General features: G+C 32.9%; 1 protein-coding gene across 1 annotated transcript; it reads right to left on the bottom strand.

The window, feature by feature from the left end:
• Nucleotides 1-3,640: 3,640 nt before the first annotated feature.
• Nucleotides 3,641-16,315, bottom strand: LOC131853699 (23 kDa integral membrane protein-like). The gene is made up of 5 exons (XM_059204706.1): nt 15,695-16,315; nt 15,083-15,271; nt 11,540-11,722; nt 10,580-10,798; nt 3,641-4,245 (listed from the first exon to the last, which is right to left on the bottom strand). Exons 1-5 carry the CDS (start codon nt 15,752-15,754, stop codon nt 4,081-4,083), a joined length of 816 nt encoding a protein of 271 aa, XP_059060689.1. The 5' UTR covers nt 15,755-16,315; the 3' UTR covers nt 3,641-4,080.
• Between the last annotated feature and the right edge of the window lie 204 nt (nt 16,316-16,519).

The raw sequence follows: 16,519 nt of genomic DNA, 5'->3' as shown, positions 1-16,519 counted from the left end.
AAGATCAAATTATGTCATCACCACGACAATAGGGTACAAGGGCACGTTTCAGTGGCCAAGATCGAAGCTCGAAGCGATTCATTGCAGTGTCTCGACCTTGATGTCTCTTGAACGTGAACGTTCCAATACGACGCTACAATATTTTCCTCCTATGGTTCACGATTAATACAAATATTAAGAACAAGTAGCATGGTAATACAGAAAGTAATAATGCGTGTAGGCATTATATAAATAAATGTATCTTTCTACTCTACTTTCTACTTTATAAAATATCTATTATAAAGTATCACATTGCCCAAGAAATCAAGCGGTGATACTTTATAATAGGTTACCGAAGGAACTTAAATTATTGATCAAATTAAGTTTCTTTAAGAAAAAAAAACACTACTAATAGAGAAATGCCTACTCAATTGACGATTTTTGATATTTTTTATTATTAATAACATTCTTTATGACAATCTGTAAATTTATCAATCTATCATATCAACTTTCGAATACAATGTACATTGTTCATGAATAAATAAATGAAAATATCAAATATGTAATTGATAAACATACTGAATTTAGTGTTATGCAAATTGTTTTTTTATTTTCTCTTATTTTGTTGGTATCGAATTGGTAAACGTAGTATAGGGCGCTTTGCAGCTAGGTGGAGCGACGACATACGTAGGGTTGCGGGCAATAACTGGAAGAGAAGGGCTGAAGGTCATGCCCAGTGGCGTGCCTTGGAAAAGACCTATGTCCAGCAGTGGACTGCAATTAATGATAATGTTGATGATCTTGTAGGTACTGTTTCATTTTTTTGTTTAATTCGACAGCCTCGATGGTTATAACCGATTTAGCGCCTTACAATGGTCGCGGGTTCGATTCCTCATACGATAGAAATTTTTATATTAATGTATGATATTTTGTATCTGTCTGAGCGTTTTCTCAGTATTATGTATGGTATAAGGATTTACAAAAAAAACTATTTATTTATATTAGTTGTCTAGAATTCATAACACAATGCTTAGTTTGGGACTAGATGCCGATTGGTATACATTTCATTACTAAATCTGTATTAAAATATATAATCTCTAGGTCGACAACCAGATCTGTGTGTCATTACAACCTCATGTGACTGATTTGATTACATACGTGCGACCTCGAAATTTGGCACAAACTTGACTTTAACTAGCTTACAATGTTACTACATAAACTATGCAAGGTAATGGTTGCTTCGTCATCCTTAATTTGTATTTAATTCCTTTATCGAAGTTCATCTTAAGATTATTTTAAAATGTTGACGACTGTAATTCCGGTTGGAGTAGCCAAAACTGTTTTCAACTCTTGATGTCGAAGCAAACTAGTAATATAACGAAGTATTATATAAGTAATTTGCTTATTTACAGCGATGGTTCTGATATCTAAAAGGGGTGAACGTACCGTTATCTTTCGGATTGAAATAAAATAAAAAATGTTGTTTAATATTAATATACGACGGACTCGGTGGTCTAGCGGTTTACCACACCGCTTTACTTCCGATGGTCGTGGGTTCGATTTTTTACACTCTGCAAAAATGTTTGCATTTATGAGTGTGATTGCGTGTATCGGTCTGGATGTTTTCTATGTATATTATTTATGTATTTACAAAAAAAATGTATGTATTTATATCAGTTGTCAAGTATCTATAACACAAGCTCTGCTTAACATGGGGCTATATAGCGTTGTCTTAATTGTCCTGGGTTATTTATGATTATTAACATTATTTACTTATTTTTTAGTATTGGCTAGTTTTAAACACAGTAAACCACTGGATCGCGACTCATTTGTAGAACAAATAAACAAGTAAAATTGTAAACAAGATGTTTGAACTTTACTTTTAAACAAATCACTGTGTAGAGAATCATCAAACTTCACTACAAGGGCAACATAAAATGAAAGAATAGAATCATAAAATTTACGAGTATATATTGTCATTCTACAAAAATTGTCATAAAGCTAATACATATAAATTAAAAATTGGCAGTTATTCGATCTATGTACCTACCTAATACATGTAGATATAGCAATTTTAGCATTGTTCATGTACCCATTGTACAAAAATTACTAAACACTCTATAAATACTTGGTAGGTACCTCAATACGTTTATTTTTAATTGATAAAAATGTTTTACGTATTAGGTTACATATATCATAGAAAATAATTACTTATTTATCTTTACAATATGTAAACAATAACATGTAATCTATTAAATAGAATTTTGTGACAAAATTATCACACTAATAAATAGGTATAGCAATAATTATCAAAATAGCAATCTAAAAATCACAATTTAAATACAAACACACAACCTCGTTATTATTCCATATCTAACATTGTGGTATTTATGTTTCCACATTCATTTTCCAAAATTAAAGTGTACGTTCTTTAAAGGAAAATTATTGTACAAATTTTAAATTGTACTCAAAATACAATACACACTCAAAATGTAATTCATAAAACTAATTGAAGTTCGTTTTCATTTTAATTTCCTTATAATTTGGAATACATTCGCTAAATTAGAATTACAAAATAATACTAATTCAAATTACATTAAAAATATGATAACGCATCATATTTTATATTATTATTGCTGTAATTATAGTAATTATAATACCTTTATATTCTTAATAGCATCATTTTGTTATACCAGTTGTGACATCAAGTTAATTAAGTATATTAAAATATTTTTTATCACATCGCTACAACATATTTAGATCACTATCCAACTTTCAAGATTCAAGAGAAAACGTTAAAATACAGCCTTCAAATGTTGTCAATATCAACATTGCAATAAAAGTATTACATGTAATGAGCAAACGTATTCTTTATAAATTGTATAAGTTTGCACAGGTAGGTAAGTACTGTCTAAAATCTATAGAAATAATAATTGTCAATAGTTTGTATTGTAAATGCATGCTTTATCAAAGATCCTGCAGGTATGTCTCATGGGTCCGCTCGGGTAGGCTTGAATCCTGCGGAGGTTTTGTTAAAAGACATTGGCTACTTTTCAAGAACGAAAAGAGCATACTGCATGCGTTGTACCTACATCTTCGGTGCACCCTTTGTTATTTATGACATCCACACCTACGACTTTAGCCATCACTTTCCACCAGATGTTTTGTGCGATTTGTTATACGAACATATTTGTATTGTGACTGTTATTAATAAAATAACAAGTCAAGTTTTAAAGAATCATCATTCAATGCATTAAATTGATCGTTATATTAATACAAAAGTACCTATATATTTTTTTCTCTGAAAGTAGCTAATTACAATAATAGATTGTCAAATTTTTTTCTTATCAACGTACACTTCACAAATGTTGCAGGCTAATCCGAATCTCAAAAATAACATTTGTAATATCACTCATGTTTGAGTAAATTAAAATTTATTATTTTTCATGACCATATGCATACACTTAGTTGGCCTAAGTAACGAGTATTTCTTCAAAGTTTCTAATAATTCACTGTTCTTAACTTTACTTTTTTTATATCTATTGAAGACAAATTGAATCTTTCACTCCCAACATCGGCATCACCATTTATTTCACATCCGATTGGTGCAATTTTTTATATTGTGACATCACATTTTGGGTTGCATAGTTTAACACACGCTTTGAGTTGCATACTTTAACACACACTTTGAGTCTATCCTAATTATAACCTTACAATAAAATAAGTAGTAATAAAAAGTTTCACGTATTAATGCAAAAGAAATAATTCTACAGGAATTACAGAAAACAAGCTCACGGTTAGTTTATTTGGTATGTCAAAATTTTAAAATTTGCACTGATGATTTTACTTATATTGACGTTAATATTATCTATGTAAATCCACTGGATTAATTTCAGTCATATTTCTATTATTTAGGATATAATCAGACTTACGAATAAAACCCTAATATATTACGTATATAATTCAAGAAAACTGGTGTCTGTATACAGGTAAGAACATGGCCTGGACACGTTTAGTTTTAGTACGAAAAATATCACTGGATTAGAGTTGAAGATTTGATTGAAATCATTGGCATGATTTATATCTTAAATAATATCACCATTAATACTTTGGCAAGGTAGCTGTAGGCGCTGTTGGAGTGGCCAAGAGAGAGTCATCAGCAGCCGCATAAATTCCTTCTCGGATAGACATTGAATGCCTTAGGGACATCTTTCGTTTTTCTCTAATGGCGTGTGCTAAAAAGAACGTACAGAAGATGCCTGAACTCTGTAACAATAGAAACAATTTTTTTATGTCAGCGATAGTAATGGGACAACATTAAGTACCTCTTCTATAATTCTATACTAATTATTTATAATATATTGCTTATAATTTATACTTATTATTACCATAGAGCAAGAATAAAAGAAAGAAGAAAGTAAAAGTGAAGAAGAATAGAATAAAGAATAAGTTGCTCAGTCTGCAGGACAGAAATTGGCGATACAGAATAATAAAGTTCTGTATAAAGTCTGCCTCTGAGAAAAGAGAGCATTACAAATATTCTCAATTATATTCGTGAAAAAATATGTAGGTATTTTTGCTTTTGTTTTATTCGTTACAATTTTTTCATTAGTCTAATACTTTTCAACAGCTATACAGCACGTTTTGTACGTACTCATTCTTTTAGTGCAAATCCACCTTAATAAATCTCTAACCTGTTTCAATATTTTTATCTACTCACCTTATGCAATATCTCAGTTATCGACAAAAAAGGTATCAGCAAATAAAAACCACTCTCGCTAACTATTAAGCATATCATAAATCTACATTTATGGTCACTGACCATACCCAGTTCCTGTGCGCATCGGATCACCATTGATTATGACCCCACCAACGCCCCTTCTTTTGTATGAAACAAAGCCGATGTAAGGCCTATTAAATTGTTTTGAGAGGTCTCAATATGGTGATGTATACGTTGGTTTTACTTTCTATAATTGTATAACGAACAGTGAAGACTATAGTAGGAATAGTATTGTTAGCTTTCGAAAACAGACTAGAAAGTTCTATATTAACAGTGAAATATTAGTTGATCAAACAGAACAATACCAGTACGTTACGATTCGTGAATGTCAATTTATACGTTTTCGTGAATCTGTTAAAAATATCATTTCTTTCGTTTCGATTATTTGTCTTATTATACCTATGTTATTGTCACTAAATCTAACCAATTTTTTAATCATTTTACAAACCCAAATTCTGATTGTAAATCTAATCTTGTCGCTAAAAAAGCTCTTCTTTTACTGAAATGATAATTAAAAAAAATGTTACCGAATGAAGTAGAGCTCCTGAAGAGTCATAATCGGTCAGTTCTCGAATAGCTCGGGACAGTAACGCGAAAAAATAAATGCATATGTATTTATATGTTACGCTTCCATAAACAAATGACTACAAAATTATGATTCATGAAATAAAAAGTAATCACCGGTTTTTACGCTGTTCTGTTTTAAACAGACGTGCCACGTTATAGAACTGTGGCTAACTAAAAAAAAGTTAGTGTACTGTAGTTTAGTTTAGGTGGATAAGAAATGATTAATCCTGCATCTTTTTTTTTTCACACATTTAATGTATAGGTTGTTTAAGTATGTCATTTAAATAATTGTCAGGTCAAGTAAATAAACTCTACCTACCTAAAATTTCGTCGCAGTTACTTATAACTATGAAATATAAATTTATACAAGGAGGTTACTCAAAATAATTGAGTGACACATAATTATATAATTTTCTTTGACATTAATTGTTTTATGTTTCCTGTTAAATGTTAACAGGAAAACTAAACTAAATTATATATCAAGTAGTATATTTAGACTGAATAGGTACGAAATATATTATTATTTTGTATCAGTATTATGTACTCAAACGAGTGTTAATTTATTTCTTGTGATGAGAAGAACATTTATAAATAGATATTACGTAGTGCTATCTACACGGGATTTTAGTGTTATACCGAATAGCAAAATTTACACTCCTGTATTAATGATTCACTTCTATTTATTAAGAGGTAATATGCGTATACTTTGGCATTCCGTATTGTAGGGAATGTACTAACAAATGAGTTCGGAACAGCTCTAATTAATATAACTGCTATAGTTCACTTGAGTACTTTGAACCTACAGCAGAATATTATAACTTCATTTAAGTTTCAAGATGGATTGTAGAAGACTGCTAGATCGCTGACATACCCATCCATGGCGTTTGTTGTTAAAGTACGGGTTTTCTATATATAAAATATTAGTTGACCCGCGTAACTTCATTTGCATTACATTTCCCATGTTTGTCATTCATTTTTCATTGTATATCTGCTCTTATAGGTCGTAGTGAGATGTTATATAATCCTTAGCCTTAATCGATAATCTACCAAATCAAACAAGTATTTTCGAAATCGATTCAGTTGATCCAGACATTACCAATACAACTTCACAAACTTTACAATATTTATTAAAATAAATGTTAGATATTCCTTGCACAGTACAAACTATACAACAATATACAAACATTTGTATTATTATTAGCATAATTGTTTTATTTGGACTATTCGAGTCCAATGTATATTATGTATGTAATTATAAAAATGTATTTAAGTATTTATTTCAGCTATCTAGCACCCATAACATAAACTCTGCTTAGCTTGGAACTAGATGGCACTCTGTGACTTGCCTAGGATTATTATTATTAATTATAATTTTCCCCAGGGCGCCTGGTAAATATGATCGCAGCTGGATAAATGTAGCCATTCAATGTTAATTAATTTGATAATAAAATTATCATATTAAATCCCCAATGGCTAGTAGCCTTCGAACTATGTGTCACTGTAATTAATATTCAGGGAACAAAACATTGTAATGTGGAGGTCAATAAGGCCTAAAGGGATCAGACGTAACGCCATGCTTGTCTATAACTCACAATGGAGTAATAATTAGTTACGTATTGTATTTTGTGATGTAGATGGTGCATTTCATGGATATAGGCGATGGTTATAATTACATGGTCGTGACATATTTAACTCATTTGCATTAAAAAAAACTTATTACATGAGATCACGCATCTACGAGCTATATGTTTATTATGATTTTAAGTACCCATGCTCACTAAAATGTCCAGACATGACAGACGGCGTGGTGAGCTCCTTAAAATGTGCTCGAGCACAGTGGTGGCTGGCTCATATATCATACTCGTGAACATGTGCTGCTTGTAAGGACTGACTCCTCTATTCAATATGACTGACTTATTCTTATTGTGTATTCACACGTTTCGACTTAAGAATATAAAGTTACAACGATTATTAGATAGAGCAACACTAAAATTTCTTGCTCATTCTTCTTGTGATGAGATAGCTTTCCGAATGAGCGATAGATTAAAAGAAGGATAATTATGTATGACTATTCAAAAGTATTTAAATTAAGTTTATTTGAATAAATTATTTTATATTGCATTCTATTGTAGAATTAACTACCTGCTGATATATTCTCAAGAAACAACAGCCCTATGTTTTTCAAACAGAGTATATTAAGGCTTCTTAAGGTTCATAGATTACAGTAACCTTTACCTTTCACACCTTTACCTTTACCTTTTACAACAGATAGGCCGTATGCTTGATTACCATCAGATAGGCAAACATGGATTGGTAATCTCTCGAGAAAACCTCGGCAAGCAGTTCATTCCACAATTCAAGTGTACACAGGGGAAAACATCTCTGAAACCGCACTATCCGCGACCATTTAGCTTCCAGCGTGCGAGCATGAATTCCCTGTCGATGGCAAATGGTGCGATGGTAAAAGGTAGCCGTGGGCATCATGTCGAACAATTCTTCAGAACACAGTTCGTGTATAACCAGTAGAACACACACGCTATAGGCATTCTCTACCAGCCAACCTTCGGGAAGTGCAGATTTACTCGGTAGTGCCTTAATATTAAATATATAAATTACATATAAATATTAGGCGTTAAATAAAGTACACATGTTTGACATATATACCTAGGTTAGGTATATATAGTATGCCTTTTCCCATTACTGTCCATCAACCGCTTTCTGTTTTTACCTCTCTAGAGAGAATAGGTAGAGAATGCCACTCCAATTGTACATTATTATAGATAGTGCAATAAAGGATAAATAAATAAATAAATAAACATCTTTACATAGTATAAAATGCCTCAGCAATGTGTTCGCTTAGAGCTTCGCAACGGATTTTAATGCAGTTTTTACCTATTTATTGGTGATTCAAGAGGAAGGTTTATATGTATAATACATGTAGACCCGTAAGAAGTCGGAGCGAATAGTTATTAATATAATTTGTACACAACAATATATACATTATCTAAGGTTGCTATTGCCTTCATTACAATTTCATAGTCATATATCTTTATAGCCTTCCAAACTAACAGTTGTTTACAAAGATTCAGAATACACTTTACAAAACCAGCTGCTTAGCTACATGTGTGTTGCTCTGTTAAATAAAAAAAATGAGATAGAAGTACACAGACAACTATACAAAATCTATCTCGGTAAGAGTGAGTATAATCAATAATGTTAATGTTTGTATTGTGAGAGGAATCGAACTCGCAGCCATCGAAGTAGAGCGATGTATTAAACCCCTAGACCAACGAGAACATCAATTCTACAACCGGCCTATTCTTACCGAGATAGATTTTGTGTAGTTGTCTGTGTACTGTGTCATTTTTTTTATTTAACAGAGCAATCTGGGTATTTTTTATATATACATAAAAATGTATTTAAGTACTTCTATCACTTGTTTAGTACATATTATTGTATAATACATACTAAACAACTGCGCTGTTATGTACTAATCAGAGCTTAAGTTGAGAACAGATCGAGCAGTGTAAATGTTCTGGGTTATAAAAAAATTGCGAATTTAAAGTATAACGTCACAAACGGTGTGCCTGTGACATTAAAGAATGCCGTGTCACGTTCGTTCACGGTAATCTCTAAAACCGCTCAACTGATTTAATAGTATTTTATAAAGGTGTATTGTTTACTCGAAGTCTTGTTAAAAAAACTTTAAAAGTAAAGTAATTTTGATGTGGAACGTCTAATCAGTCGAGTATTGGAATGTCGACGCGTCTCTCTAGCGGACTCGCTACGCTGTGTTTTTTTTTTATTTAGCATAGAGGTCAAAACAGCTTGCAGCTCAGATAATTTTAAATCATTACTGCCGCCCATGAGCACCCGCAGCACCAGAGGAATTGCAAGTGAGTTGCCGGCTTTTTAAGAAGGAATAAGTTCTTTTCTTGAAATTATCAATATCGTATCGGTTCGAAAATATTATTACTGGAAGGTGATTCGTGGTAAAAAGTTTCTGGTAGGAAACATGAAACGAACATGAAAAAAATATGAAACGTATAATACAGGGTAGAATTGTAAGTCTCGTCTTTATTTTATGAATATTTCATACTAGTGGTCCCTGCGACTATATGTATGCGTGTACAGTTGTAATTATCCATCTATTGACAATAATTATAATCAAACGACATCAATAAAAATAAAATGGAGCATCTATAGAAACCATATTTTATTAATAAATTTAATGAATAAAATTGTAGCTGGCGTATTAATAATATTCATACAACGGCGTATTTAACAAACATTTCGAACATTATAAATTTTAATACATATACACCTTCGGTATTAATTTCCTCTATAAAACTATAGCAAAGTGATCCTATCGATAGAGCAAAGGATGTATGTACACTTTGCTCTATCGACAATAGTTTAGCATACGCGATATATTTTTTTTTTGTATTTTTAACAGGTTGGGTTATGTTAATTTTTCATACATCCATAACGTCATCAGGCATAATGTAGAAATCTAATTGTGAAACTATTTTTCAAATGGGTACAATAGTTTCCGAACCTATTCAATCCCAACATTCCCAACAAACAAGCAAATATTTTTTTTCTTTATAATATTCGTATAGCTTATTGCATTCACATATCTACATATTCCACATATGGGTGGGGGCTGTGTTTTTCTGAGGTTTATTTAGCCTATATATTTAATAATATTTAACATAATAATTTGTTGGTGTTGTGAAAATTTTATCCTAATTATGAAGCAGGAGTAATTGCTCCTGCCTTTTTCCAGACAAGGCAACGACAGGCAGTGACATTTGTCACGATGGACGAACTCACCTAACCTAACCATGTCAGGTTGACCTCCACGCGGTTCCCCCTGGAAACTATCGTGATAAATTACTGGTGAATTTGTCACGATGGGCTAACTGGCCTGACCTCACGCTCATCTTATCATCCTCCACTAGTGCCCCTCCAGCGTAAACCGTTAGCGCAGGCGGGTGTACCATTCCACTCTCATTCCCAAAAAAAACTGACCTGACCTCATGCTCATCTTATCTGGTGCCCCGCCAGCGGAAACCTTTAGCGCAGATAGGCCTACTATTCCATTGTCATCCATTAAAAAATGACAGGCAATTTTTGTCTCTTCAAGATTGTATAAATTTATTCTATGTAAAGATGAAGACTTTCTGTACGTAATAATTTCAACAGTTTTCATGTGCAGATGTCCAGTCATAAACCACTTTTTTTACTAACCTGCAATATGGACGCACACAGCGCCGTCATCGCTACAAGTACCAACTGTTCTTTTGCGTAGTCGTGCACCGGCTTCCCGCAACCTCTCTGGTACAGCGTTGAACAGTCAGATGCGTATGGTTTGTGGATCTCGTCTAATGGCCCCTGGCCACAGCACGAGAGTGGCACACGACCTAACGCTGTGTAGTCACTTGGACCATGCACCCCGCAGCATTCAAACTGAAAATTACAAAATATATAACAGTCAGATTTGTAATATTCTTTTTTTAAATAGTGAAACCGTTATTTGCTGTTAAACAGCAAAAAGATTTAAAGGAGTTGACCTCTCTCAGCGTCAGCATTCCCCTTCTCTTACAAGTTGTAGTTTATGATGACAGGAGAGTGAATAAGCACTATTTCATTTACCAGAGGTAGACTGGAAAGTCGTCTGCTTGGGGTACCATTTCAGCTATGAACATCTATTTCAGCCACCTAGCAGGTTGCTTTGAAAGCTGTGTTTCGATTGTAGGGTGCAGATTTGGAGGTGAAATTAAAGGATAAGAGACAAGACATCTTATCCTAATAATGATAATATTAGGACAATTCACACACACATACACTTTTGGACCCAAGTTAAATTAGCTAAAGCTTGTGTTATGTGTACTAGATAACTGATACTAATATATATTTTTTATAAATACTGTATGTATAATACATAGAAAACACTCAGACTGATACAAACAATCATACTCATGAATACAAACTTCTGATGGTTCGGTTCCGAACCCGCGACCATTAGAAGTAAGGCAGTGTGCTAAACAGCTAAACCACCAAGGCCGTCTATCCTATGGAATAGCAACTTATTAAAGATATCGTCGGTGTCACATGGCAACTTGATTTGTTTATAGAAAAACCTAGTAGAAGCTATTAGTGCCACCAATAATAAAAAATATAACTTCGGAAGTATAAATTAAAATGTACCTTAACATGTAAATTGTCCCATCTAATCGTAGCAGCAGAGTTGGGATCCTCTGTTGCAATGGACTCCGCGAAGTAGTTCGTCATGGTGCTCTTTATGTCGATTTCCATGTTATCCCAGACCACCATAGCCCACACGAAGCAGGAGAACTCTATTATCACCACGAGGACTACGAGGAGGCCAGTCTGAAAACGGAGATTTCAAGAAATTAGGACTATAGAAATAATAATTTTGAATAATTCACACAGCACCATCCAGTCCCAAGCTAAGCAGAGCTTATACTATGTACACTGAACAAGTGATAAAAATACTAAAATACATTTTTTTTACACACAAATTGGTACTAATTAATATAAATATTTGCATAGTACGAGGAATCAAACCAGCGGACATTGGAAGAAAGGCTGTGAGCTACCCGCCAGAAAAATTACCATCCTGATTATCTGGATGAATAACGGAGCGTTTTTCCAAAAAAAAATTCTATGCACAACCACAAATTGGAATCACTTTCCAGTGATGGTATTTTAGAACCGATATGATATTGAAACCTTCAAGAAAAGAGCTTATCCCTTCTTAAAAGGCCGGGAACGCACTTGCAATTCCCATGACGTTGCGGTTGCTCATTTACCATCTGGTGAGCAGCAAGATCGTCCCTTATGCTTTAAAAATAAAATCAATATGTGGAGTTTATCGAGGGAAACAAAAATATAGTGTTCTAGTGCTAGCTGTGCTCGTTATATTTAATGCATGAATGAAGATGGAATTATTTTTTTTTGTGCTTCATAATGAAATGGTGGCGCTAACAGTTCGCGGCAGCCCATCGTGACAAATTCACATAGAAATTTATCACGATGGTTTCCAGGAGGAGCCGCGTGGAGGTCGACCTAACATGATACATTGCTAACAATGGGTATTACTAGTGGCCCTTCCTTTCCCTTACCCTTCCCCCCTATGGAATGGATTACTTGTCTTATTTTCATTATCAGGTAGGTATTCCGAAATCCGTAGCCGAGTATCAGTTGAGGATGATACGATAATGATGATGCATTTCGGTATGTCAACTGTGGCTTATTTATTTAGCAGGAATTAACCAAGAAGGATTTCAGGGTTTCTTCTCTAAACTCAATACTAGTAGGATACATTGATAACAATGAATCTTGTCCGTTAGTTCCCATTATTTTGTACATATTGACTTTTTATTATGGCTAAAAAAGACTGTGTTTTTGTTATGTAATATTAATTGCTATAAAGTATAAATTATGTATAATTGCTATACGTGAGAATAACCAGGTAATTATAATTTTAATTTGAACAATCGGTATAAAAATTACTGATTAAGATGTTATTATATTACCAAAAATAATTGTACTTTTTATGTAATTGTAATGACAAACAAGCTACAGTCCAGCTGATGGTAGGCGATAACTATCGTATATTATAAAAGAATACTTCAGATATCACGTTATCGTTTGACGCCTTCTTTACCACTCATGCGTTGCCATTCCGGAGCACCAAAATGTCGTCTCTCTATCCTATCTTCATTGCCTAATCTCATCCTTCCACCGAAAAACAGATACCAAAGCAATGCTGCTTAGCAGCTCAAATGGATGAGACTGGGTACCCACGCCGACTACTTTTTGCAAAATCGAATATATAAAATTAATCTATTACTACATTTTTAAAAAACCAGGTCGACCTCGTAACTACCTCGGTGGTTTAGTGGTTTAGCACACCGCTTTACGTCCAATGGTCGCGGGTTCGATTCCTCGCACGGCACAATATTTGTATTCATGAGTATGATTGTTTGTGTCGGTCTGGGATTTTTCTATGTACATTATGTATGTATTTACGAAAAAATAAATATCTATGTATTTGTATCAGTTGTCTAGTACCCATAACACAAGCTTTAGCTAGCTTAACTTGGGTCTAGATGGCGCTGTGTGAATTGTCTTGAGATTATTATATTATATATGATATTATTATTATTATTTTTATTACTATTATCACAGATAAGATAATAGTACAAACTATTATATAGTTGTATAACATTTTGTATTGCTTAGTAATGATTTAGTTATATAAATTTGGTTTTACTCTGTATTGATGGACTAGTGGTTTAGCAAATCGCTTTAATAGATAATAAATTAATCATATCAGTTATAATATTATTTATCTACTGTTTTGTTGTTCATATATATATATAAGACTGTTGAATAATAAAAGAATCAACAATCATACTGAGGAGTACAATATCATAAATTTAAAATATGTTCAATCAGTTATATGGTTATAATAGAGTTCCCAACCGTCCTGTTTTCCCTGGACATGTCCTAGTTTTTGAAGTGTCCTGGGAAGTCCTGAATAGTTATTTGGCAGCGTCCTGGGTTTTTAAAATATGCGCGCCTCTTAATTATTGATTTTCAACAATATAATTTTATCAAACACGTTTTATTAAAAACCTGATTATATGAATTACTTGACTTTTATTACGTATACAACACTATTACTGCGTTTTTTAAACTGTCTGTTTTTAAATAGGATAATCCTGGTTTTTTGAACTTGCAATCGTGGTTTTTTAAATTTGGTCTTGGAAACCCTAGTTTATACCATTACACAGATTAAATAAAATCAAATTATCATTTAGTCACCCTCAATACTGTGATTGCTGATCGACTAATTTGAAGCTTAGCATACGTACTGTACTCTATTTAATCATATGATTAGAACGACAAAAACTAATTACTATTTTTTTATATAGAAATAAATAGATAACAATAGATTCTAGGAAACATAATAATGAATGTACATAGATATAAAATGATATTAAAATCATCAGAGCCGAACGGACGTCGTCTTACTCATTCTCATAGTCACTGATGGTAACGGTAAGCAATAACATACAAGGCTGATATTTCCTCATAAAATAGTATTAAATCGATAACCGCCCCGGCTTTAAATGGATGCACTGACATGCAGAAAAAGATTAATTGTAATCTATTAATCGATTTGATCATTCAGAATTAGTCAGATATTACACCGGCACACAATATTTCTACGAAATCATACATATAGTATAAATAATATGGTAGTTACTAATTAATTATTAGTATTTATGAGAATTGCTCTCAAAAAATTGCATAAAAATCATACATTTACAGTATTCAATAGTAAAGAATAAATTTGTGGAAATTGAATTCGTCACTATCCGATAGCACAGATAACATAATATTACATACCGATAGTAAGGTACTGTAAACACAAGTAAATACTTGTATTTACATGTTTTGTATTGGGTGGCCAATACATATATTTACTTGTTCGCGAGTATGTATGCACTTACAGATATATTTATTAATATTGATTGATCTCTGTATATTATATTCTATTTATACAAATTTATATAGAAATATATTTAGAACCCATAGGGCTGCTTAGTTTGCGACTAGATGGCGCTTTACGAGCAGTGTAGTGTAATAATAATTGATATCTCGTGAATATGAATAAATTTCGAATATTACTAGAAAGTTATATGTAGCGATACTTACTATTATAATATGGATCTGATGCAGCGACTTTGCCGTCCTCCAGCCTATCCAAGCAATAGAACATGTGATTATAGCCATCATGAGTAGCAGTATAACTGGGTATTCCACATTCACTCCTAGGAAGTGACGGTATACGAAAAGCCGATACAATAGAAAGCCGCTGACTCCAAACAGGACAACAGCCGACATCTGTCGAGAAAATACGGAAACTTTAATAGAAAAGCATTGACTATATTACCCGACCAGATGAAAACGCGCTCAACTTTTACTATTTTCTCAGTAAGAAAATGTCAACTCTATGTATTTCCTATTCTGTATGCTTAGAACTGCTAGCGCCATCGAATTCTGATGTGTGGCCAACAGAATTTAATTCTTTATACTTGAACGTTCAATGCACTCAATAGAAATCATCTAACTAAGAAATCTGACTCATAAAGTCAAAGCTAGTGTTAAAAGTTAAAGGTCATAAACTTCTAATGTTGTAGAAAAATATACACTTTATATTTTATTTACAAAGAGTTGTTATGACAACGGCGTTGAATAGCCACTGTTTTGAGAATAACTATCAAAATAATTATAATATTCAATGAAAACATAGAAAGTAATACTCACTGCGAACAAAATATTAAAGATTAAGACGAGATATTTCCAGCAATTTGTAGATATAGCCATTGTTGCGGTATTTCGTGTTCACATGTCCGAGAATTCGCATGAAACGAGTATCAAAACAAAGGAACGGTGTGGTAGGTGCTCGTTCTGTTCCACAACAGAGAATGTTTTGTGTGTTATGTCGTCTCGTTCGACCGCGTAAGTCTCCTCGCCACTGATGCAATATAGTAACCGCGGTACAGAATTAAACACTCGGCGACTTGTAGCATTCGACAATATTTTATCTATAATTGGACCACTTATCACTTTATCTTTTTGTTTTTTAAAAAATGACTAAATTTCGTGTGTGTACGTATTATAAATAATATGTTTCTTTCTAATTGGCTGAAACGAATTGTTTAGCTATCAGCTTATCATTTTTATCTTTGTATAGATAATGATAGGTATAGTGAGTATGTAACAAGAATCTAACCTACATAAGACGAGCGGTAAACAACAAGTACTATATTCTGATGCACTGTTCATGAGTAATAGAGTCGTAGAGTGAAAAATGATCTATTTATAGGACAGAGACACTTCTATTTGTGTGATACAGGTCCGTTTCGTAGTCACAACCTGTAACTAACTACTAGCAAATATAATTAGAAGTAAGAATTTAAACTTGCTAAGTATCTTCAGATCTATTTGACTCAAAGCGTACTAACTTAAAGTCGTCTCTTCGACCGCATGGAACCCGTTTTGCGGTAATTCCCAGAATCTTCTAATGAATATCTATAGCCACCTTCATTATAGTCATCACTATCACTGAGAAAGTAATCACTACGTTTA

This window comes from Achroia grisella, unplaced genomic scaffold (genome assembly GCF_030625045.1).
Source record: "Achroia grisella isolate CSIRO2021 unplaced genomic scaffold, CSIRO_AGI_Agris_v1 utg905, whole genome shotgun sequence".
Lineage (NCBI taxonomy): Eukaryota > Metazoa > Arthropoda > Insecta > Lepidoptera > Pyralidae > Achroia > Achroia grisella.
Note: the sequence above shows the minus strand (reverse complement) of the source record. Positions and strands in the feature narration are given on the sequence as shown.